This window comes from Panicum virgatum, chromosome 2K (genome assembly GCF_016808335.1).
Source record: "Panicum virgatum strain AP13 chromosome 2K, P.virgatum_v5, whole genome shotgun sequence".
Lineage (NCBI taxonomy): Eukaryota > Viridiplantae > Streptophyta > Magnoliopsida > Poales > Poaceae > Panicum > Panicum virgatum.
Window position 1 is genome coordinate 5,956,237 of NC_053137.1, and position 25,631 is coordinate 5,981,867.

Below are 25,631 nucleotides of genomic sequence, written 5' to 3' on the forward strand. Positions count from 1 at the left end.
GTACCTTGGTGAAGCGCGAGATAAATGCCCGGAGCGTCTCTTCGGGTTTCTACCTCACTGCATGGAGGTGGGCCTCCACACTATGCTGCTGGTAAGCACTGGCGAAGTTCGCGGTGAACCTCGCACAGAACTCTTCCCAGGACTGAATCGACCCGTGGGTGAGGTTCATGAGCCAAGTGCAGGCTGGTCCGGTCAAGGCTATATGAAAGTAGCTCGCCATGACGGCGTCGTTGCTGCCAGCTGCTGTGATAGTGGTGACGTAAACCTACAAGAACTCCGACGGGTTAGTCGTACCGTCATACTTCTCCGGCAGGTGTGGGCGGAACTTGGATGGCCAGTCCACCGTGCGGAGATGATCTGCCAGCGCGGCGCAGCCCACCCCAGCCACCGGGGTGCCCGCTTGTGTCCGGGCATTCCCCGGGGATTTGGGTGCTGCTGCATCCAAGTCGACGTCGAGATTGCAGCCCTCGATGTTGAAATGACGCTCACGCGCCCTTTCCATGGAGACGCGGGCGTCCTCGCCCGCCCGCCTGCGGTTGAGCTCCGCCCGCAGATCTTCGGTCCGTGCACTCCTCACCGTGGGGGAGTGCACAGATGCCGACGCTCCGCCCTGGCGCCGCTGGTGGAGCACCAGCGCGTTGCCGGGGGGAGGCCGAGGCCCGGTCCTTGCTGAGCCGGGAGCGGCCTGAGCCAAGTGGAGGAGACGGTCAACATCGTCCCTCCACTGCCTCAGGGCATCGGGGGAAGCTGCAGCGGCCGGAGGGTTGCAGAGCAACTCTCAAGCTGCTGCCAGCGGGCCCGCTGGAAGCCGCCTGCGAGGGAGCCCTAGATGGTCGCCCGGAGGCGCGCTGACGCGCAGCGGGCGCTGATGCCTCATGTGGCCGTGCCACGGGCACTATCGTCCTTGGCACGGGGTGGCAGAGGCGTGCGACGCTGATGACGTCTCACCCTCCCTCATTTCCGCGTCGTCGCCGCGGACAGTGTGCTCGACCATGTAAACAATGGAGCCAAACGGAAGATCAGACGAATCTAGCTAAACCCCCCTACCTGGCGCGCCAAATATCGGAGGTAAACTCCAGTCGGGTGGCGTAATGCACCCGCCTAACCCTGAGAGGACGTAATGCACCCGTCTAACCCTGAGGGTGAGTAACTCGAGGTAGACAAAGAGTTTGTCTGATCAGCATATAAGAACACGAGGGAAAGACTCGAGGATTTAGAGTGGTTCGGACCACCGGAGCGTAACACCCTACGTCCACTTCTGTGTTGTATTGCTTGTGTTCCATGTATAAGCGTTGTCCGGGCGAGGAGTGAGAGGATAGATGTCCTAATCTTACGTGTGCTCTCCCTTTTATAGTCCAAAAGAAGCACGTACATAGCCGTTGGAACCCCGACAAGTGGGCCCAGCATGGATGTATTAAATAACATAACACACAAAAAGTCTCAACATAGAAACAAAAAGTCTATCATAGAAACAGTGACCTTGTAATGAACCTATAGTAAGATACCGAATCATTCAGAAAATAAGATACCAATTACTAAATCATTCATGAATTTTCTTACATTATGCAACATCATGCCACTCAACACGAGGACTGGCATTATCATGATGAACATAAACCCAATCATGAGGGCTAGTTCTTATACTTATCCAACTAGCTAAACCCTATAGTAATCGATCATGCCGTTTCTGGGGAATCTTTACTGAATTGCACCCATCAAATCTTACTACAATAATGGAAATTACAGGAAGAACAGAAAAAGAATCAAAGATGCACCATCACTACCCCAGCAATAGCGCAAACCAACTTAGTTCAGTTCAACAGAGAAGCTTGGGAGCTTCATAACTTTGGAGATGTGCTGTAATGTTTTCTCTCATTGCTTTGCCATTAGGATCCACCTGCTCACAGTTTTCTTCACTATAGCCAATATCATGATGGTTTGGAAGTTCAACAGTCGGAAGCAGTTCATCTTTGCAGTCTATAAGTATATTGTGAAGCAGGCAGCAAACAAGAATTATACTAGGCAACTTGTTCTTATCAGGCCTCCACATGACTTTGTGTAAGATCCTCCAGGATCCCTTCAGCCGTGTCAGTGCGTTCGTTCCAAGCAGCCCAGCAGCTTTTTGGCGAGCATTAAAGTTGAGCATTGGGACAGACAGATTTTTCCCTTCATATGGAGTCATAAGCCATGGGAGCAGAGGATAACATGAGTCACCAGCAATGTACTCCCTGATCTCTGCATTCTCTGCTGAAACTTTAACAGGGCCATTCAAACGGTTCCCAGCTTCACAGAGCTTGAAAAACCCAGAGCATTTCATCAGGCGTGAGAATGTCATGCTACCAGGCCAACCAGTAACAATATCAATAAACCTCATCTCATCATCAACAATCCCTTGCAGGAACATACTGTAGTTCTTGGCTGGATCACACCAATCTTCAGATGACTCAACAGCAGGAAGCGTCATGATTATGTGGGTGGCATCAACAGCACCACAACAATTCGGCAGGCCATAAACAGCCTCCAGCGTAGCTTTGATCTCCTCAATTCTCTCTTGGCCTGGCCAAGTCAGATGATACTGAGCCCTCTCTTCCATCGACTCAATAAACCTCCATGTCACTTGCGAAACAGTAGACTGCCCCACACCAAAAGCAGCTCCAACCGACACCTGTGAATCACCAGATGCCAGCCTCCTCATGGCGATTGCCACTTGCTTCTCCACACTGAGCAGCCTCCCCTCAATGTTGATCAGACCGGAGGGCGGCCTCGAGATCAAATCCTCCCTTACAATGGAGCAGATGTAGTCGAAAGTCTTCCTCGAAGTCCTGAAGAAGTGCCTGAATGCTTCCCCCTCATCTGAAGGGATAACTTGACCTGTCCAGCAGAACAAATCGAAACTTAATCACACACACAGCCAGGCAAGATTCTTTCATATCGTAACAGCATCACATTACAATTAAAAAGCTCACAATTTCGCACCAAATCAAGCTAAAAGATTCAGTTCTTCGTCGATACTAAGGCTGCCTACCCCCAAATCTTGGCACATTCACACAGATTGGCCTCCAATCATGGAAATCAAAAGCCGCTAAGGATTGAGTAAAATCCACCCGCCGAATCAACTGGCCCCCAAACGGATGGCCCTGAAGCGATTGGACCCACACCCGGCCATCGGGGAAAGCGGCATGCCCGGATGAGCAGGAGGCCGCGGCGGCCGCCGTGAAGCCCGTGCGGAGCGGCCGCCAGCGCAGATTTGGGGGAATGCAGCAACCATGGACGAGAATTCTCGGAAACGGCGCCGGTACGGGACAGGGGAAGGGGAGAATCGGGCGGCGCATGTATACCTGACTCGGCGTGTTTGTGGAGGAACGTGTACCACCACTCGGTGTCGAGGCCGCGGAGCTCCGGCGGGAGCGGCGGCGGCGCGCTCCGGGTCCTGGCGACCTTGAGCTTGCTGGAGTCCTTGGACTTGCGCTTCCCCTTCCCCTTCCCCTTCCCCTTCTTGGACTTCACCGGCGGCATCTTCCTCCCTCCCTCTTCTCACCCTTTCTTTCTCCGACTGCAGTCTGCGCTCGTCTCCTCCCGGCCTCGTTTTATCGTGCCCCTGCTCCGGATTACTTGGCAAGGTGAATCAGCGATTTTTTTCCTTAAAGAAAATCTTACAAATCACAAACTGACTGGCAGGTGGGACCATGGATTATGTAGACCCACTTGCCAGTGACTACATACATAAAATCCCCCATGTGCGCGTTATTTTTATTTTTAGAATTTTTTTGTATATGTAGTAATAACAATTATAATGAATGCTATTTTGCGTATATAGCACGCAACTTATAGCATGTTCGGCTGGAAAATTAGCGTCTGGGCTGAAGCTACCCTGAAATAGCCCAGCCACCTTTGCATCCAGCTGTAGGCTCCCAACCATCCGAAACATGCTATTATTCTATAGGACGCGTCGTTGAGTGAGATCCAACTGTCATGGCATCATCTACTAATTGGTAGTGCTCGCTAGTCCATCATTTGAATGGGTGAATGCGAACAAGCTGTTACGCCGGTATATGACTATAATGGTACTTGGCGTATACCTAGCACATATTGGTCATGCTGACTAAGTTATTATGGCGACACAGCTATAATGTCTCCTAACTATTGTGGCGTCATCGCTGTGACTGTACTTGCATTGGCGTAACCTCGTCGAGGCCCCACCTTCTCGCCGTAAAAGCCTTCTAAACTGGTCATATTTCTTACCAAACACCATATTTTCTACAGGAATTGCTGCCCCCTAACATATGTTTAAGCAAAATTTGGCTCAAAGGGAGGTGTTGGTCACCATGTATCCAATTGTTGTGATTTATCGCTTCAAATCTACAGTAATACTTTGCTACAAATCTAGGCTAATTTGGTCTTTGCATTGGGACATGTTAGTGGCCATTACCTGTTTGTCATGACCTCATCGCAGTAATGATGGATAGTATGCATCTAACCAAATTTGATCCGTGGGCCGCGTTGGTGACCTAGTTCAGTTGTCATAGCATCGTCGTCGTAACTTTCATATAGTATAAAGCATCTGAATGCACCAGCACCATTGACTTCCAGCTTTCATAGCATCTGCTGCACTGTTGGTCACTATCCATTGAGCGAGCAAGATGATCTAGATTCCAGGCCATGGGCTTTATTGTTGGGATATTGGCCAAGAACAAGGACTATTGTTCGCACATGAATGTAGTTTTTTAAAAATCTAAACTGTACTAGTTCAACATCTTAGAGTGAACAAGGTTGAAATGGTATACTAAAAAGTTTTTAATTAGGTTCTACATGGTGTTTAATCAAGTCTTCTAAAATGTTGAAAAGCGCAACTTTATACATCTCGTTGCATAATCAATTAATCGGTAGGCTTAAACGAATAAAGAAAAACCAAAAGAAGGAAAATAAACAAAAACGGAATTTCTATATAATAACCGTCAGGTATTATATGTTATTTTCAATCGTATATGAATAGACTGCTTTATGACTGGTGTTTTTCTTTTGACTTATTCTCTCTCTGCTGCTATCGTGGGCTTCTTTTTCTGATGCTTCTCCATTATTTGTTTTCATCTTCTGCTCGGCCCATTCCAGATTGCGGCCCATTTCTAACGGCAACATCTTTTTTTTTGCAAGACACTGCAGCATCTGACTGCATCTATAACTGCATTCGAGTACCAAGCAGAGACTGCTCAACATCATGATCACAAGTTATGATTCTAAAAAAAAAACTGCAAACAGAAATGAATAATATTGGTCTGCACAGGAACAGATCGTACGTCCTTTTGGATCAAAATTTCTCACGATGAGAGTAATAATTTGCCACTCAACAATCAGCATACAGGCTCTGCTAAAATTCAGGGCTTCATTTTCATCGATGCATCAGGTGAATTGCCGACGCTTTTGCTGAGGACCACCTCTTCATAGTGGTATTGGCTGATGCAGAATTCTCTCTCAGATCTGAAGATGAATCAGTAAAAGGATTGTTATAATCCAAGTAACAACGTCAAACCGTGTCATAAGTAGCATTCTTCAGGACAGGTTATTGTGTTGTGCAGCAGTAATAGGGCACATGTACTCGATGTAAAAAAGCATAATTCTGGGCCAGTTCAGAGGTATAATGTGTGATTATACATCACTACCCCCCAAAACACGCCTTGTACACCCGTTACTAATAATATAACTATGTCTCTATGTTGGGAGAAAGTCCAAAGGAATATGAATTATTAACCCGAATTGTATCCAGGGGCTGAATGATTAGCAGACAACCGTGGTGGCAATATCAATGGTCCATCTCCAGATCTCCTCACCAGGGATCCCGGAGACGAAAAACGTCACTGTTCAGAGAAAAATTCAGGGCCGGCAACAAATGACCGACAAAGATAGGGGGACCCCAGATCCACAATCTGTATATCAATGTAATGTCATGGTTCATGGACCACAAAAAAAGGGTCAGTGTTGAATCCATTTTCTGCATCCTGAGACTGCCTGGGATCAATTGGTGTTGCTCACAGCCACAGGCTCACAAGGTACCTGCTGCATATACTTTACAAGCTACTTGCTCCAAGCTGAAGCCTAAACTATTTGCAGGAATCATGTTGCATTCAGGCCAGATGAAAATGAAATGTTGTTGGAGTGGCTGGCGATAGACCATGAACAATGCGGATGGGGCCAAAGGCGTCGCTTTAGACTAAGTAGGTTGGCAATAAAATATGACCATGATCTTATCTTGTATCCTACTTCAAAAGAATTTCCATTATCTCTGAATAATAGTTACCATGGAACTAGTCTAAGTCACCTAAACCACTAGTCAGAGAATGCCACTAACAATGATTTCAGTGCTCACTAAAAACATACTAAATTCACCCAGCTTGAAATCTGAATGACCAAATAACTGAAATCATGCAAACCAAGGCAGGTACCGAAATTTAGCAATTCCAGGTAAATTAAGCATATAAAGAAGTATGAAATTTGATGTGCAGAGTGCAGATCATCAGGAATGAGAGATTTTTTTTTTACCTATGCAGCAAGAGAGGATCCTTACTGCACCCACCACCACCGCCATCTCCGGCGCCGGCGCGGCTCTCGACGACGCGGTCCTCGAATATGTGGGTCATCCTGGGATTGGCCCCTCGGGCGATGACGCAGGTGTAATCCTCCTCGGCCAGCTCCTCCACCTCGCTCCTCCGCGCCAGCCTCGCCGCTGCCGACGACAGCGGCGAGCGCTGCACCGGCGAGAGCAGCGCGAGCTGGGCATCCCTGTTCTTGACGCCGAACTCGATCGGCGAGCCCGGGAGGTCGCCGCCGCCGCCGGGCCCCTTACCGGGCGGCGGCGGCAGCTGCACCCTGAGCCGCATCCCGAGGAGCACCCTCCCGCTGTTGCGGTAGCCCCAGTCGTCGGCCTCGCCGGCGACGAGCACACCGGCGAGCCCGGCGGCCGGGCTGCCGATGCAGCCGCAGTGGGAGGAACCGGACCTGCCGGTGCCGCCGTTCCTCGCGGCAGAGCAAGTCAGGTTCTTGGATTGCTCGCGCATGGAGGTGGGGTTCATGGGGGCGTCCGGGGAGAAGAGGCCCGGGAGCGACCTTGTGGAGAGAAGCAGAGAGGCCGCCCTGCCGCCATCGGCGACCTTGGTGGTGGGAGGTGAGGGCGATACGGGGTCACCACACCCCATTGCCGCTGCAGCAACTCCTGACGTCGTCTTCTTCAGCATTCCAGTCAAGAACCCAATCCCCTAGTCCAATCCCAGCCTAACCGAACCCAATCCGTGCAAAGTAGCAAGATGACTGATTGAATCAATCCTAGATAAGTGAAGTGGACAAGAACAGGAGAAAGAGCTAAGCAGCTTGGTGTTGTTCAGTTGAGCGATTTGAGATGGTTTGGAAATTGGAGAATGGTGACAGAAGAATAGGGACTCAAGTCACTCAGGGAAAGGGGAAACAAGACCAAACAAGTGATCAGAAACAGCGAAACTGCACCCAGGTGTCAGCTAAACCAATCAAAATCAGCAAAATCAAGTGCAAGGATCCTAGAGCCATTCTTGGAACAGAAATCTGGAAACGAAATCCAGTGGGAATGGTGCGAGAAGATTGATCCCCAAATGATCCAGCTAGTATACAGCAACTCTGCTCTTTCTTCTGGTGGGCAGAATAATCAGATTGCTTCAGCGAACGAAGAACAGAACAAGGTTGTGGAGTTCAGTCAAGGGCGTGTCACACTCTGGTGTGGGCAGTGATGACGATGACGATGGTGTGCAGGCAAGGACCTATGGAAGCGTACGGGCTACCAGAAGGAGATTATGCAGCTCCCCGAAGGACGCCACCAGGATCCGAGGGCCTTATTTAAAGTCGCCCTTCTCAAAACTAGGCCATCCACACATTCTTTATTTGCATCCATGCCCAGCAACTTAATTACACATTTTTCATGAATGTAGTGATCACTTCCTCCTAGGTCTAGTGAAACTGTGGCCTAGAGGACCGTGGTAGTTTAGGGTTTGCTGTATCAGATCTGAGGTGTATCATCGTCTTCTATTCTTGATTTCTTCCCTATCTTCCAGGCAATCCAATGATCCTAGCACCAACATATGTTCAAGAAGGCGGTAGCCTATTGACTAGCGCCTAGAAAGGTTAAACATAGATGTTAGGTCTCAGTTTAGCGTTTAATCTTGATTAATTAAATGATGTTTAATAATGTTTTTATAACCTTGACACCAGTATTGGCCTCACGAGTCAAGACTAACATCCACTAGGCTATTTGTGGGCGCCTCAATGCTCTTCTAGTTCTTACAATTCCATCAACTTCTAAGCATTTCGACCATCACAATTTTTTTATAATAATATATATCATTTGGGGTATATCTCTTCCATATTTTATTGCGTGAATACCTAAAAGAAAATTATTGTACATGACACCTGGTCTATTCTAAATGTATCATGACGACGTCGCGCACTACTCAATCAAAAATGAGGAAACATTTGTACTGTGTCCGTAACTCAAGCCTTTAACGATGCAATTAGCGATCTTGGCCTGATTGACATCCCGCTCCTTGACCGCCTCTTCACCTGGTCCAACCACCGGGCTACCCCCACCCTGGCGCGTCTGGACCGCGTGTTCTACAACAACTCCATGAGCCTGGTTTTTCCGAACTCCTCGCTCACCTCCCTCCCCAAACCCACTTCTGATCACACACCAATCCTCCTCACGGTCAGCACCTCCATCCCCAAGCCCAACCTCTTCCGCTTCGAAAATGGATGGCTCAAGGACCGTGACTTCCTGCCCTCGATCCTCCCGGCCTGGCACGGGCACCTGCATGGTAATGCGGCAGGCGCCATGGCAGGTGCGCTGAAAAGCAGTACGGAGCGCGTCCAAGGTTTGGGCGCGGAGTAAGCATGCACCACCCTCTCTCCACCAAAATTGCAAGTTCGTCATCTATTTGTTTGATGTGCTTGAAGAAACCCGCGTCCTCTCCGCAGGGGAACAGCTGCTGCGACTTGAATGTCAGGAGAAGCTCGCCGCCTCCCTACGCGAACATGCTGCTTATTGGAAGCAGCGCGGCAAGTGGCGAGCTATACGGGAAGGCGACTCCAACACCCAGTTTTTCCATGCGCACGCCAGCCAGCGCTTGCGCCGGGGCGCTGGAGGTGGATGAGGCCATGGTCACGTCCCATGAAGCGAAGACGGCGGCACTGACAGCACATCTCCGGAACTTGCTCGGTGAGGAGCATGCTGCCGCCTGGGCTTTCTCCCTGGACAGTCTTTATGCGGCGGCTGCCACTGTCAACGGCGAGCCCCTCGTTGCGCGCTTCACCAAAGCAGAGGCGCGAGTGGCTGTGCGGGCAATGAACAGGAACAACTCACCTGGCCCGGACGGCTTCGGCCCCAGCTTCTATCTTGCAGCCTGGGATACTGTTGCTAGTTTAGTTATGGAGCTTGCACATGCCTTCCACTGGGGTGAGGCTGAGCTCGAGCGGCTGAACCGCGCCTTCATGGTCATGATCCCCAAGCACTGTGCTGCAACCAAAGCAGGGGATTTCCGCCCAATATGCCTATAGAACTGCTCACTGAAGATCGTGGCGAAGATGCTAACAACGAGATTGTAGGCTGAAATCCCAAAGATCATTGATGTTGACCAGACCGGTTTCATCAAAGGGCGGTCGATCTCAGAGAACTTCATATATGCCATGGAATTGGTCCAATGCTGCAACAAACAGAAGCTGCCTACGCTGGTTCTGAAACTTGACTTTGCCAAGGCGTTCAACTCTGTTAACTGGGACAGCTTGCAGCGGATCATGGTGACACGCAGTTTCCCGCAGCGCTGGTGTAGTTGGATCGCGACCCTGCTCTCCTCGTCCAAGTCGGCGGTGCTAGTCAATGGCACGCCGGGCCCCTTGTTCTCCTGCAAAAGAGGCGTCCGCCAGGGGGATCCTCTCTCCCCATACTTGTTCCTGATTGTGGCTGACGATCTGCAGCAAATGGTCAAACAGAATGCAGGGATCAGGCACCCGGCGGATGATAATCTCCCATGCCCGGTGTTGCAATACACTGATGACACTCTTGTGGTGCTGCAGTCTGACCCTGCAAGCGTGCGGCAGCTGAAGGAGGTCCTGGATGCTTTCTCGGCCGCTACTGGACTCAAGATCAACTACAACAAAAGCACAATTGTTCCCATGCATATCCCCCAAGGTGAGGTTGCTGTACTGGCCGGGGTCCTTGCCTTTCAGGTCGGCAGCTTCCCCCAAACCTACCTTGGCTTGCCTCTGTCCTGCGACAAGCTTCGACTCAATGCATTCGCTCCACTGATGAGCAAGGCAGATAGGTACTTGGCTGGTTGGCAGAGCACCCTGCTGAACCCGATGGGCCGTGCAATATTGGTCAACAGTGTGCTAGACAGCCAACTTATCTATGCAATGTCATCTCTCCTCCTCCCGCAAGGCACCCTGGACGCGCTGGATCGCAGGCGTCGACCTTTTCTGTGGTCAAGTGAGGAACATGTCTCAGGCGCGCTGAAAGCATCTAGGCCCCTAATTCGAGTTTTGGTAATTAATGACAACGGTCTGTGGATTAACGATTTCATTTGAGATAATGAGTATAGGTTGATCCACGGATGAAAGAGATTTGGTTGTGAACATATGGAGTTTTGGAGATGATGAGCAAAGTTCGGGCTCAAGGCAAAGGTATAAAATAGGGCTTTTGCGTTTTACCGGTCACAAGACGTTTAATAGATGAAAAGTGACCGGATTTGTTGGATAGATAGCCGTACTATCAAGAGGGGTTGTATACTCATGCTTGACGGGTCTCTAGTGCCATTTTGCTCAAAATGTCTAGTTGCATGCATGAGGGCTAACAACGTTTTGAAAAGATTTAAAAAAAGACTAAGTTTGAGAGCTGACTGTGTAACGGCGGACAGTCCGCACCCGAGGGGCGGACAGTCCGATCCCGTTCCAGAGAGCTTGCAGAGGCTTTGGTGGGTTGGTGGACAGTCCGGCCCAAGAGGGCGGACGGTCCGCCACTTTTATTCAGAACTTGTACCAGAAGGGGTGTCTCTCTGGTGGGCTTCAAAGTTGAACGGCGGACAGTCCGCCCATGGGGCGCAGACGGTCCGCTGGCTAATCTCAGTTTTGTACCAGAGAGGTTGTTTCTCTAGTTTGGGCTGAAAAGTGAACTGCGGACGGTCCGCTCATGAGGTGCGGACAGTCCGTAGGCTAACTTCAAAGTTGTTCCAGAGACGTTGTTGGTCTCTGGTGGTGTGGAACGCATAACTGCGGACGGTCCGCCCCTGGGGTGCGGACGGTCCGCCAGGGCTTAACGGCTAGTTCTGACACGCATTAAATGCACTCTGACTCACTGGTTTTTAACGGCGGACAGTCCGGTTTTTGAAATGCGGACGGTCCGCGATTTCGCAGAAAAGAGTGTAACGGCTAGTTTTTGGAGGGATGTCTATATATACCCATTGCCCGGCCTTTGGGAGGCTCCCTTGGCCATTTGGACTGCATACTTGACATCTTAGAGCTAAGACATCCCTCTCTCACACACACTTGCTTAGAGATTGCATTCTTGAGAGTGTGAGAGCTTCCTAGTGCATTGCATTAAGAGTTTGAGCTTTGTGGCATTAGGGAAACTTCAAGCAAGCGTCATCAACTTGTTACTCTTGGGAGTTGCCGTTCCCTAGACGGCTTGGAGAAGAGAATTTCGTGGAGCTCCTCCAAGGAGATTGTTGAGGAGCCCCGATTTCGGTTGTGAGAGGTCTTGTGCTCACCTCACCGGAGTGGTGAAGAGCAATCTAGTGGAATCGAGGTGTGGAGCGGTTCCTTGATTCAAGCCGGCTCAAGATCAAGAGGTTCTTGATAGAGGAGTGGTTGATTCTTGAAATCCACCTCAACATGGATTAGGGGTGACCGGCAAGTCATCGACACCACGGGATAAACTCTTGTGTCAAGCTTGGTTACTTCTCTTGCTCACTTTAATTCTTGTTTTACTTTGAGCAATCTACTTTACTAGAGCTTGTTTTGCATTTTGTCACCCTAGGCTGCAAACCCATCTAGAGATAGTAATAGCTTGACATAGGGCTTTCCTTTGTTACTAATTAAATTTCTCTAGTGTTGTTGGCTTTAGATTTTAAACCGCCTATTCACCCCCCTCTAGTCGGTGTTCTTGATCCTACACGCGCAGTGCCTGGTCTCCTGGGAGCTGGCTTGCCAACCAAAGAAGCGGGGAGAATTGGGGATAAAAGACCAAGCCATGCAGAACAAGTGCCTCCTCCTGAAGCTACTCCATCGCCTGCACAACCCTGGGGACTCTGCCTGGGTCCGCGGCAGGATTGACATTGTCTTGATGCGCGGCGAGCGTGCGGGCGCGCACTGGCATGATCTGGCATAATTTCTTCCGATGTACCGGGCTGTCACGGCTAGCGTTGTTGGGGACGGTGCGGCCACAAGCTTCTGGAGCGATAGATGGCTTCCGATTGGGCGCCTGGCAGAGCAGTTCCCTCTCCTCTTCTCCCATGCCTCCACTGCTGATGTCTCCGTGGCGAGCGTGCTGGGAGACAGGATCGAGCACTGCCTGGTCCCCCGGCTCACGACTGGAGCACGAGAGGAGCTCGCCGCTCTAAGGGATGTCCTGCGGTATGTGCAGCTGAGTGCGGCTGCCGACAGGCGAACCTCGCCACTCTCCGGCGAGGACTGCGGGATGCGTGCTGGTCCAATCTACCGACTCTCTATGCAAGCTACCGGAGCTAACTAGTGTGACTTTGCAAAATTTGTTTGGCGAAATCGTGCCCCGCTGCGGGTGCAATTCTTCGCGTGGCTACTGGCGCTGCCACTGCCGCGCAAACCTGCGGGCGAAAAACCTGCTGAAAGATGCCGCCTACGAGATTTGTGGTGTTGAAGACGAAGATTGCCAGCATCTTGATCCTCTCCTGCCCCTTCGCCAAACAGGCTTGGCAAGCGCTGGGCATGAACACTGCACATGGTGATGTTCTGAAGCTGTGGGCACTGCCGCGCCCGACTTCGATTCCGTCAAAGCATTATGATAGCTTCGTTCTTCTAATCTGCTGGAATATTTGGAAGCATAGGAATGATGTGATCTTCAACAGCCTCCCACCCTCACATGACTCTGGGACGCCTGCAGAAGTGAAGCCCGTGATTGGAGCTATAGATAGAAGAGGGAAGACTACATTGTGTGTGATGCCTGGTATGCTGTGTTCTCCAATATGTAAATGATAACTGTAGTCCTCTCCCCACATTTTTTCCTAACAATGCTTAAACTACTCTGTAATAGCTGTTTTGGCTTCCAAAAAGCATTTCAATGAAAATTCAGGTGGGGGACGCTCCCCCCACCTGGTGACCCTAAAAAAAAGAAATGGAAATATCATACTTCTCCGCAGGCTCTATTGCAAAATGGCCTCTTGTCACTTCTCAGCGATTACATGGAACGAAAGCTCCGGTCAATTTACGAGGACGTGGATGGATGGAGTGCAAGTAGAGGCAGAATAGAACCTGTGCCCACAGCTTCAGCACATCACCATGTACACACTCCTTTTCCATCTTTGCTTTACCATACTCCCTACCTGCGGGCCATCTCTTTGGTGGGGCCAGTGTATCATTGATACTGTAGTTTGCATCTATCGAGCGGGAGGGGGTTTCTGCAAGCAAGCTAAGGTCACATCGAGGTACGGTACCAAATGTGGTATATTACCGGTTCCTATTTTTAAATTTTTCCCCCAATTTTTTCTTAAAATACACGCACACTAATCTTACAAATACATGCAATCTTACTCCTATGAACACCTTTGAGAAACGGATCTGATAGACGTTTAACATTGATACAAAAGAAAGGAGCGCGTACTCCCGTGCTTGGAACCTTCAAAACCCAAAGAGTCGTAAAGATTTCAAAAGAAATAATTAACGATAACATGGAGCATGTTAGCATCTATAATACAACAAACTTAAGCTTAACTAATAACTTATACAAAGAGATAAAAAAAGTAAGAAAATTATAGCGGTGAGTAATGCTTGTCCAAATAATCCTTGAAATTATATATCCTTCTTTCTTTTGTTTCTTGTTTTAAGTGTTGTTTGAGCTCAATTTTTCTTAACTTTTATGGCAGCATGCTCGATACACTACGCTTCTGCTAGAATTTCTGACGACTCTAGCATGGGGTTTTTATGCTGCCAGCAGCATCTGTCTGACAGTCTGATGAGAGCTGCAAAAGCAAGCGAAGAAAGCAGCTCCCTGCTTCATCGTCCATGGCGGCCACGAAAAGAGGGAGGCCACGGCCGGTCGTGGCTCCACCCGCGACGCCGTCGACCGGTCTCCCCCGGCAAAAGCGGCGGCCGCGGCTGGACGCAACTTTTGATGGAGAAGAAGGGGGCGATTTGACGCGTCGGCGCCGGCCATCCGGCCATGATCTCTCCCCCGTGATCGACCTCAGCTCGCTCACTGCTGCTCCCTGTACTGGAGCTCTGGAATATTTAGGGCTCCATTATTGGATCGCCGCATAAATGTCCGGTTTCGCTTTGCAGCGACCCATGCGCCATGACAGGACCTTTCTCAAGGCCATATAATTCGATGAGAAATTATTGTTAAATAAACTAGTATCTCTATCCATTACCCAATAATGGAATGAATGAACAATATTTTCTCTTCACAAAATTTAATCAATTTAGTGAGGTTTATTTTGTTTTTTTTATTTGGGTTGAGAAAGTTAGCGGGAGCCAAAGGGGATAAGAAGCTCAACAATTGATTTGTTTACTGCAGACTACTCTGCTAATTAATTTGTGTTAGGAAATGGCTGTTTTTTTTTTTTTTGCCCCCCTCTTTTGTGTTTGTGTTCATGCCATGAGGCTTTGCTTTGCAGCAATCCGAAGGACATGACCCAAGGAAGGAAGCACAGGCACCATGCCTGATACACCACACGACGTGGACGGAGCAAGGCCATGAATCCAGTGAGGTGACAACTGCGCAGCAAATAATACACGGGGTATGGATGATGGATTAGGCTATTAGCTAGGGCCTACAGTTCTCCAGGGCAAAGGCCCACATAATGGATTGATCCATGTAGGTTCTTGGTCATCCATGTGGGTGAGAACAAGTCTAATGGAGCTAGTGGACAACGGGATCAACATCATAGACCTTGAAATGGAGGATTTCGACAGGTAATTTGGAGGAGTCATATATATACACTGCATGCTTCCTGCAAAATTTACTAGCTAGGTTTCAAATTTGTTACTCCTTGATCTTAATTTCGTTTTGTTTATTTGCTGACGCATCTCTAGCCACATAGTACCTTTGAACCAGTCTAATGGTGACATGCACATGCAGGCGAGACAAAATACGCGGTCTAGGTTGGGGTGTCATCTAAGAACAACTAGAATAAAATGTATTTGGATTGCGACAGTGCAAATAAGCCCATAATTATATTTTCGCCACCTTTCAACCATGACAGCGAAGGTCCTCAATTAAGTCGACGATCGTCTTATCTTGTACTACCCAATTTGATGTAGCTTTGCAATTTCCATTATGCGCATTATTTCTTCATTTGCCACTTGTCTGCTTTGATGTCGATTTGAAGGAAATCTCAGCAATATGTGTGTAGTAATTAGTAAACTAGTTGTACCATGGAGCAGTATCCAAATTAATCGCTATGATAAAATACTGTACATGAACAACTACGCAGTGGTGTGTCAAGTGTCACTCTCTAAAAGTTTCGAAAGTTTATTTTAATTTCTCTACATCCAGAGCAAACACACATGTCGTCTAAGTATCTAACCTAAGGGAACATAATGAAGTAGCGACACTTTTCAATATTAATAATCGGACGGCCAAACTCTTGATTATTATTGTTTTGGAGAAATTTAGAGCACTAATGGCCCATCTAAAATATATATAACTGGTACAACAATGATTCATGAGCAATGATGCATTTGGCCGGCGCACACAGAATGGAAGGGACCGTTTCAAAAGCCATGCACATAAAACCGAAACAACCATGTTTTTTAGAAAAGGAGAAACTGAGGAAGATGTCATCATCTTCACACTTGGGAATTGGCATGTACTCATCGCTCCAATCTGAGAGCCACCTAATCACAATCCCTTTTGTTTGATTAATGATAGCCCCTGCTGCCTCCTCTAACAACCTCACTGAAAGGAAACATGATCAATAAGGGGACCATGAGCTCATATGAAATTGACATGAAAAAACTGGTTAAACAAACATATACGTACGAATAACACCCAGTATGATTGCCAAGTACTCATAAATTCCATTAACTAGGTGATACTCCGCGCGTTGCTGCGGAAATTTTTTAAACAGAATTTTAAGTTGAAATTTGAAAATAGAAATACTAAGGTGATTGAATGGTAAAATTATTTTGATAATGACATTATATTTGAAAACATATTTATTTTGTTGAGAATGGCTCTTAAATAATTGATCCTCAGTGTAGAAATTTATAGTGTGGTACTCGTAAACACTAATAAGTTGCACACATGGATGATATTAGTCACATAAAATCTATGTAAGAAATAAATAGATAGTCTTAGTGGATGGTGATGTGGCGTATGCAGTGGATTCCTATATGATGTGGATAGCTTGGGCCGTGTTTGGTTTGGTTTACAGGTGAAAAAGTTTTGATGAAAACTTTTTGGTACTTTGACCACCAATTAAAGGTATTAAATAAAGTCTAATTACAAAATTAATTTCACAACTATGGTACTGTAGCAGTTACTCTAACTAATGAGGCTTTTGACCGTACGACCAGTGAATAGTTGAGCACGGTCACTGTAGCATCACTGTAGCTAATCAAGACGGAACTTGAGTTATTAGATTCGTCTCGAAAAATTACACTCATCCCTGAAAAAGTTTTGCAAATAGACTTCATTTAGTACTCCATGCGGACATTCGTCTTTTTGTGAAATTGTGATGTGACTTGTAACCAAACATGGCCTTGCATGTTGAGAGAAATAGAGTTAATGACTCTTAGTGGGGTGCATCTATATAGGTTATATAGATTCTTTACAACATTATCAGTAATGTTCACATTGATTTACTCATGTGTATTATGTATAGAATAAAGTAATGACGCATATCAAGCTATGGGTTACATTCACTAGATCAGTAATTTGGCTAGAGGGTTTGTGGATTGCTTTACGAGATGATCATTTCAGTGATGTCGCGTTGTTGTTGTATGCCACTATGCCGGGAATATGCCTTGGTTGATGCTGTGAGCAGAAGAACTTTATTTTAATGGACCAATTAAGAACGTCAAGAGTCAAGACTAAGAGATAGATGTAATATGGGTTATGCATATGTCCAGTGACACAAATTATTGTTCAAAATTATGCTGCTGTACAACCTTCTAACTATCTTCAATCTTATCACATCATTTGTGGTTTGTCCATGTTTGCTGAGGTCTGAATTATGTTAGGGCAGCTCCAACGGGTGACTTTTAAGCCGGCTCATAATTTTTTTTAATCGGGGAACTGTGCCACAAAATGAGGAGCCAATCGCGCCGCAGAGCGATAGTCTCGCTCAGAGCCCGAGGCGGCTCCCCCTCTCACGCACGGATATCCAAAGGTAATACAAGTATAGATGGCCAAATGGGCCGGCACGCACGACCCGACCCTAACCCTATGTAACACGACACGATTAGGCACGACTAATTAGTCGTGCCGTGCCGTGTCGGCACTTCGTGCCTGGGCGTTGACCCAGACACGACACGACTAAGAGTTAGTCGTGCCGTGCCGGCCCATCAACACGGCTAATCCATAGGGTTAGTGCCGACCCAGGCACTATCCATCAAGTAACATCTTCATCAGTTCTCAAAATCATGCCAAGTTCAAATTTTTTTAACCAAAACACACAGAACAACACACAGCACACAAAACACAGATTTTCAAAGTTTGAGTTGGTGCAATGGCTGCCTCATTGAAAACCTATCTAGGTAAAACTCACACCTCGTGAGAAACCCTAGATAGGAAAAGAGTACAGCCCAACTCAATCAAAGTTCATTATTACATAATTCAAATGTTCCAAGGTCCAAGTACACAAATACATAATCAGTTACACATTCTGACCATCAAGATACATCTCATCAAAAGCGGCTTCAAGTTCCTTGTCCTCCATAGAATGTTGTGCTCTTGCATCACCAGCCTCCCAGTCCTTGATGTAGGAAAGCATCTCCACCGTTTCTGGAGCCAATCGACGGCGACGCTCCTCGATGATCCTGCCAGTAAGACTGAATGCAGATTCTGAAGATATAGTAGACACAGGCACAGACAAAACATCTTTAGATAAGATGGAAAGAACTAGATATGTGTGTTTGTGGTCACGCCACCAATTTAAGATGTTGAAATCATCATCAAACATGTTAACATTGTCACTATCCAAGTAGGAAGATAGTTCAGAAGCAGTAGCAAAGGGCAGCACCACTTGTTGCTGCTTGCAACAATGCACTGGTAGAAGTTCTTCTAGGTAGAGAGGATGGAGTGGGTGAAGAGTTACCAAAACTGGATGAACCAGCACTAATAGAACCAGCACCATCATCACCAAAAATCTTACCCCAGGCAGTTTTTTTCTTACCAGAACTCACTGGTTGTGAAGGTCTTTGCATTCTCACTGCACCAAACTTCTCATCATATTTGTTAAACATGCTAGAAAGTTGAGCTCTTACCTCAGTTAAATAAGAAGAGTAATCAGTACCGGTGAGGTTAGATAGTACAACTAGAGCTTTGCTGAAACCCCTTACCTTAGCTCTAGGATCCATGATGAATGCAATTGAGTAAAGTATAGGTATGTCCCTCCAATACTTAAGAAATTTATCTTTCATAGGAACAACCACTGATCTAAGAATTGCATCATTTTCATATTTGTTTAGGTGTGCAGCAATCTCAATTATGTTATGCAATATTAATGGAGATGTAGGATCATATACAACAGACAGTGCACAAGTTGAATCATAGAAAAGCTCAAGAAATGTCAAGATGTGTTCAGCAATATACCAGTGGGACTCTGTCAGTAGCATAGGCTCACCTAGTTCCCTTGGGTAGTGTGTCTGGATAAACACACTGAAGCTCTGCTTATGAGGGATTACATGCTTAAGCATGATATAGGTAGAGTTCCACCTCACATCCATATCTAAATCAAACTTTTTTGGAAGCTCATTTACAGCAATGCAATAGGTTTTGTATGCTGCAATGCACTGGTTAGAAGAATTCGAGAAAGAAATTGCTGATCTAAATGATTCCAGGTAAGCAGATATCCTCTTCAAGCCAGACTTCACAATAAGATTAATTATGTGGCAAGCACATCTCTGATGCAAGAATAGAGTACCCACATAACCAGAAATTTGAGGAGATAAAATGTTCATAGCACTAGTATTAGCAGATGCATTGTCCAAAGTAACAAATACTACTTTTTCAGTTAAACCAAATTCTTCCAACACAGCAAGCACATGCTCAGCAATGTTATTACCATTGTGGGAAACATCAATGAGCCTCATCCCCAAGATTCGCTTCTCTAATTCTGTAACACCCGGTTTATAAAAGGACATAAACCGAACAATCATATACGTGCCAGGATCAAGTCACACGTATATACAACAGAATGAACAGTATATCACAGCACATATCACGTAAAAAGACATAATAAAGCGAATACGAATGTATTTATTATATTAATGACAAAAATATCTGATACAGCGGAAGCAAAGTACAAATACGATAAAAACTCTCCGAAGCTGAGCAGGGCGCCACAGGGACGTCGACTGGGAGACGAACGCCTAGAAGTCCTCGTAGTTCTGGTAGCGTTGAGCGAACTCCCTCGCGTCGGCAGGAACTGAGCAGCAGTAGCGTATCCGAGAGGAAAAAGTAGAGAAGAGGCAAGGGTGAGTACACAACTTGTACTCAACAAGTATAACACAAACCATGAGGCTCTAAAGTTGGCTGACTGACTGCATTAGCTTTTAATCTTGGCAAAATTTTATTAAAACTATTTACTACAAGTGGATGAATTACCATAAACCCAGTTACATAGTAATTAATCAGAATTAATCATGTTACTACTGAGAACCAAACCGAAACCACCAAGGTAACCCCGAGAGGCACCTCCCTTGTCGGAAGGAGATAACCCCACTAATCAAAAGGAGGATCTGGGCCGCTCATAACCGTGAGCACGGCTAGTATACCAGTTTTACACTCTGCATAGGTTGCACATCTTTACCCACAAGTCGTGAGCTACGCCAGTTGTTCATCACACTTCCTTAGGTGAGATGGCTAGCGACTCACTACGAGGCCTTTACAAAGAATCTCGTTGGTAAGGAGTAACCGCGAGGGTTGGATCGGCGACTATGGAGCAGGTCTAGTGGGCGTCATCGACGAGGCCACTCAGTACGAGGGACATAGAAGCTTACCACCCTTGCCCCGTCGGTAAGTTACTCCAAACCAAAAAGACCTAATTATTACGCCAAGACCGTCACATTCCAGTCTTGTGGTAGCGCTGTTGTCCCAGGTTCTCGCTCTATGAACCGGTCCTTATGGAGAGTGGCCAACCAGGCAGTAAGCACCGTGCTGGCCCCCTAAACCATGTTTCTAACAAAACCAATTTTAATGAGAAGTGAGCCACTCAAGCCACACAGAGGGCCACCCTCAGAATTAAGTTGCATATACCATTAATCAAATTAATTAAAAAGGACCATTAAGTGTTATAGCGCGGCACCTAGCACAACTAACCAAAATGCAACCCAAAGGATATATATATAAAGGATATAAAGTGGCTAGGAAAGTCCTTATAGGCATACAGTATTAAAATGCAGTATGAAAATGTATTTAAAGTGATAGGTGTTGTTCATGTTATACTTGCCTTCCTCGTACTGCTCCTGCTGCTCAAACTGCTCAGAAGATGGCTCCTGGTACTGGTACTGATGCTCCTCCGGTAGCTCAACGTCTACTCACGCACACGTGGCCAAAAACAAGTCCAGCACAATACATACAAGCAAACAAAAGCAAACACTAAGAAACAGTACAACAATACATGAAAACAGCATACAAAACTAGGCTAGAACTACTCTACGCGTTACAACGATCGCGTGGATATAAAGAACGCTTAAAACGGAGCTAAAACGCATATTCTAGGCTAAAAACAAGTTTCAGGGACTAAACTGCAAGAAAACTAAGGTTCCAGAGGGTTTTCTGCAAAAACAGAGGACTAAAATGTAATTAAACTAAAACTCTGGGGTCTAACATGCAAAACTGCCAAGGGTGGACGGCGGGTTCTAATTTAAAGAAACTCAGGGGGTTCGGTGGAAAATTTTGGGCCAAACTGCAATTACTTTTGAACTAACCGGACCGCGGGTTGATAAGGAAGAAAGATAGGGGCTCTTAAGCAAAATTAACAGGTCGAACCGGTACGTTTAGATCTGGGCGCTTGGATCCGGATCAGGTGGCTCAGATTTGATGGGCTTGGATCTAATCGTGGCCGTAAGATTCGGATCGGGCGGCTACAGGCAAAGGGAAGCGCGGGCGGCGGCAGGACTCGCCGGCGGCGCGCTCCCGCGGCGGCGCCCGACCGAAGAAAGCGTTCTGGGGTCTGCAGGGCTCCGCTTGGGCTGGGGTTTGGCCGTGGAGGGTGCTCGTGGCACGTGTAGTCCACCTGAGATGCGGGTTGGGTCTGGGGAGGTCCGGAGCACGGGGTTCAGCGGCCATGGCGGCTCTGGACGGTGAGACCTTGCCAGAGCAGGCGGTTTGGTGACTCCAGGGGGCTACGGCTACCAAATCTAGCGCGTAAAGAAAGGGCGGACCAGGATGTGGCTCACCGAGGGCGCGGGGCGGTCGGGTTCGCAGCGCAGGGGGGTTGCCGATGACGACTGGCGGCGGGGCGGAGGCCGTGCTCGCGGAAGGGGACGTCGAGGTGTGCTCCGGCGTCCTGGTGTCCTTGGATCGGTTCATGAAGACTCTACGAGGGCGAAAAGGGGGTCAGCAGGCACGGAGCGGCAACGGCGGCACGGGATTGCAGCAGCGGTCGAGCTCACCTGCGGCGCTGCACAAGAGAAATTCCCGTGCTGCAGGGCCTCGGAGTCGCGAGCAAGGGCTCGTTGTGCTTCGGGGCGTCGATGTGGGGCTAAGGCGGGGGTTTGTGGGGGCCGTGGTGCAGCGGAGCGGTGTAAGCACGGCGGCGCAGGAACTCCGCGCGGCAGAGCAAGGCGGGCGGTGCGAGCTAGGGTTTGGGGCGGCGGCTGCGATGGGGATGAGGTGCAGGGGGGCGCGGGCGATACTTATAAGGCGGCGGGGCGTCCTGGGCATGCGCGCCCGGGATGGAAAGGCCGGTGAAATCCTCGGCGAGGATCACGGCACTCGGTTGCGGGAGGGGGAAGAAGGAGCTGCCATGCGGGTCCGGGCTGTCAGCGAGACGGGGAGGGCGTCGCGCGCTGCGGAGCGGGGCGAGCGGGCTGAGCGGCGACGCGAGGTAGGCCGGGCTGCGGGGCGTGCGGAGTTGGGCCGCGCTGGCGCGAGCGCACACGCTGGGCCAAGGCGGGAGTTGCTGGGCCACAGGGTTGGGGAAAGGGAAGGGAAGGGCCCGCCGCGAAGGGAGAGGGAGGAGCTGGGCCGGAGTGTTGATGCGGGTGGAGCACGGGCCGGTTGACCAGAGAGAGGAGCGGGCGTGGCGAACGCGCTGGCTGACGAGGTGAGCAGGGCGTGAGGCTGACTCGTGGGCCTGCGGCCCGGAGAAGGGAATGCGCGGGCAAAACCGTGCCACAGGCAGGCGGGCCCGGGGAAACGGGGTGCGGGGCGCACATCTGTGGGAGGAGACTGTCGTGCGGGCCCAAGCCGGTCGGGTGTGCTGCACGCGCGGCCATGCAACGTGCGGGCGGAGGCTGTCCGCGAAGGCGAGTGCGGGACGCGGCGCTGCGCGGCTGAGCGGGTAAGGCACGGCTGACGCGTGGGGTCGTGCTGGCAGCAGGAGCGCGCGCGTACGTGGGCTGGGAAAGGCGTTGCAGCGCTGGGAACCGGAGGAAACGCAGCGCGTGGAGAGGAACGGGCTGGGCCGGCTTAGCTGGGCCTGGAGAGGAGGGAAAAGCTGGGCCCGCGTGGAAAAAAAGGGTTGGGCTTGAGTGAGAGAAGTGGGCCACGGGATTGGGTTTGAGTTTGGGTTTTGGGTTTTGGGTTTTCTTTCTCTTTCTATTTCTTTTCCTTTCTAATTCTAATTCTAATTCAAACTCAAGGCAAATGAATTCAAATTTGAATTTGAATTCACACAAGCACTCAACAAATAAAACAATGCTCTAGCATGATGCATCAACAAAAAATTAAACCTATGATAAATTTTAATTACTTGAGGATCAAAATTAGATTAAATGAAAGTCTGAACACAATAAACCTTAGAAATTTAATTGAAGCCAATTAAATTTATTATTAAATACTGAAATTTGAATTAGGGTGTTACAAATTCCCAGTGAAAGTGCATCTAGGCCCCTAGTGGGTTTTGGTGGATTGATTGACACCACGATTAATGGACTAATCATCTTGTTGAGTACATGAGCAGGAATTAATCATCATATCAGTCATCTATGTGAAGAGATGGATTAATGTTTAACAACAAAAGGCTCATACATCAAGATGTGTGCTATGCCATAATAAAATGAGACATTATTGACAAGCAAAGCAAGCATGGAAAGTAAAAAAGAGTATGGTTTAATTCATATGTGAGGACTCAAAGTCAAAGGTTTGCGGATGATCAAAATCAATTGAAGAAATGGTTTTCATTCTAATGGCACAAGTCAATGTAAGTTCAAGAGGGCTCTTGTGAATAAATGGATGAGATCGAGAGACGAGTTTCGAGAGACTACGCAAGCGACGGCTTGGCGTGAGCAAGGAAACCGATAATGATCAAGTCCAAGAATTCTAAAGAGACAAGGAGAATTTCATATTGAAAGGTGTCATTCAGTTTAGAAGAAAAAATGACCAGTGAATTAGAGATTGGATTTCATTATTGATTTAAATGTGATACAAGCATATATGAAGCTCTATGTGATGCAAGGATGAAGAGTTGGAATCCAGGATAGTGTTTCGAGGGACTAAGCTTGGAGAAGGGCAATTGGGTTGCGCCGAAGGACTAATGCTAGGGTGAAGAAATATTCTTTGGATTCAACTTGAGGAATCTTGGTCATGTATGGTGTTCATATTGGCAAAGTATCAAATCTTTCTTGAATCGTATTGTGAAGATGTGATTTGAACTAGAAGTGGATTTCATTCAAAGACAAAGGTTCAAGTCACTAGCTCAAGGTTGAAGTGCTCATTTCAAAGAGACAAAGATAGATGCTACTCTCAGAAGGACATATTGACAAAGTATGGCATTGTTAATATTGTTGAAGCTCAAGTGGTTGATAATACATTTAAATTTGATCTTGAGTTTAGGAATGTCGTACTATCAAGAGGGATGCATCACAAGGTGTTTTGACTATGTCTCAGTGCTCAAGTAACCCATGTGAGTTGTTGAGAGAGACAAAAGCCACACGTACACATTTCTTGGGTTTGTCAGAGCAAACCCGGTGGAACCGGTTTTTAGAAACTGGTGGGAATAGTTTTGTGTCAGCCGTCTCAACGGCTAGTTGTTTGAATTTCGGTGGCACCGGTTTTGGAAAACGGTGGCACCGATTTTTACTGGACCTGTAACGGCTAGTTTTTGGGAAGTCGTGTATTTATACCTCACGACCCCCCTCAGTGGCAGGCTGCTGTTTTTGAGGTTGCTGGTGTGTTTCCTTGCTAAGCCAAAGCCATTCTTGCTCTCCCCAACCCCTCTTTGTGAGGTTGCTTGATCTTGTGAGATCTTTGAGTTGTATAGTAGAGAGAGAAGCCAAAGTGAGCAGTTTGAGAGCACTCAAACCCCTTGAGCACTATTGGACATCATCAAGCCTGAGTGAAGTGTTTGTTACTCTTGGAGGTGTGCCTCCTAGACGGCTAGGTGTTTCCCGTGAGCTACCAAGGTGTGGTGAGTTGCGGGACAATTTGTGAAGGTCGTGCTTCACCTCCGAAAGGGAAGAAGCAAAACTAGTGGAAGTGGGGAAGTGGTCCGGTGAGACCCAACTCGGTGGAACGGGTTTGAAAAGACTCGTATCCTAAAGAGTTCCTCAACAGAGAGTAGGACTCACACGTGGTGAACATGGTGAATCCGAACTTCGGTGAAACAAATCTTGTGTCTCCTTGCTGGTTTGAGCTTCTTATGCATTCACTCATAAATTTGGTGAAGTTGCTCGTTTGTGTTGTATATGCTTTTTGAGTGCAGGTACTTGGAGATATATGCAATAAAGTCACTCTGATCATCATCTCAAAGTTTGGTTTGCAACTGAGTTAATTATCCTCACTTTTGGTTCAGAGGGGTTCACTGCTCAGAGTAAAACCGGTGGCACCGGTTTTGACTGGCAGTGAGTTTTAATCTGCTGCTTTAGTTGTAATTTTTCAGGTCACGCCTATTCAGTCCCCCTCTAGGCGATATCAAGATCCTTTCAATTGGTATCAGAGCTTTGGTTTCCGGATTGAAGCTTAACCGCTTGGAGAATCATGATGTCGACTTCATGTGAGGTAGAGTTTGAGCGTCTTGTAAGTAATGGCTCAAACTACTCTTCTTGGT

At 47.8% G+C, this 25,631-nt stretch overlaps 3 protein-coding genes across 3 annotated transcripts; all 3 read right to left on the reverse strand.

The window, feature by feature from the left end:
- Positions 1-1,511: 1,511 nt before the first annotated feature.
- On the reverse strand, positions 1,512-3,562 carry LOC120663409 (protein ANTAGONIST OF LIKE HETEROCHROMATIN PROTEIN 1-like). Its single transcript, XM_039942218.1, has 2 exons — positions 3,339-3,562; positions 1,512-2,871 (listed from the first exon to the last, which is right to left on the reverse strand). The coding sequence occupies exons 1-2, from the start codon at positions 3,514-3,516 to the stop codon at positions 1,817-1,819; spliced, it is 1,233 nt and encodes a 410-aa protein (XP_039798152.1). The 5' UTR covers positions 3,517-3,562; the 3' UTR covers positions 1,512-1,816.
- Positions 3,563-4,938: 1,376 nt separating this feature from the next.
- Positions 4,939-7,841, reverse strand: LOC120663419 (FCS-Like Zinc finger 8-like). Its single transcript, XM_039942229.1, has 2 exons — positions 6,535-7,841; positions 4,939-5,475 (listed from the first exon to the last, which is right to left on the reverse strand). The coding sequence occupies exons 1-2, from the start codon at positions 7,224-7,226 to the stop codon at positions 5,373-5,375; spliced, it is 795 nt and encodes a 264-aa protein (XP_039798163.1). The 5' UTR covers positions 7,227-7,841; the 3' UTR covers positions 4,939-5,372.
- A 10,230-nt stretch (positions 7,842-18,071) lies between these two features.
- On the reverse strand, positions 18,072-19,509 carry LOC120694993 (zinc finger BED domain-containing protein RICESLEEPER 1-like). Its single transcript, XM_039978325.1, has 2 exons — positions 18,513-19,509; positions 18,072-18,259 (listed from the first exon to the last, which is right to left on the reverse strand). Exons 1-2 carry the CDS (start codon positions 19,507-19,509, stop codon positions 18,072-18,074), a joined length of 1,185 nt encoding a protein of 394 aa, XP_039834259.1.
- Positions 19,510-25,631: the final 6,122 nt, after the last annotated feature.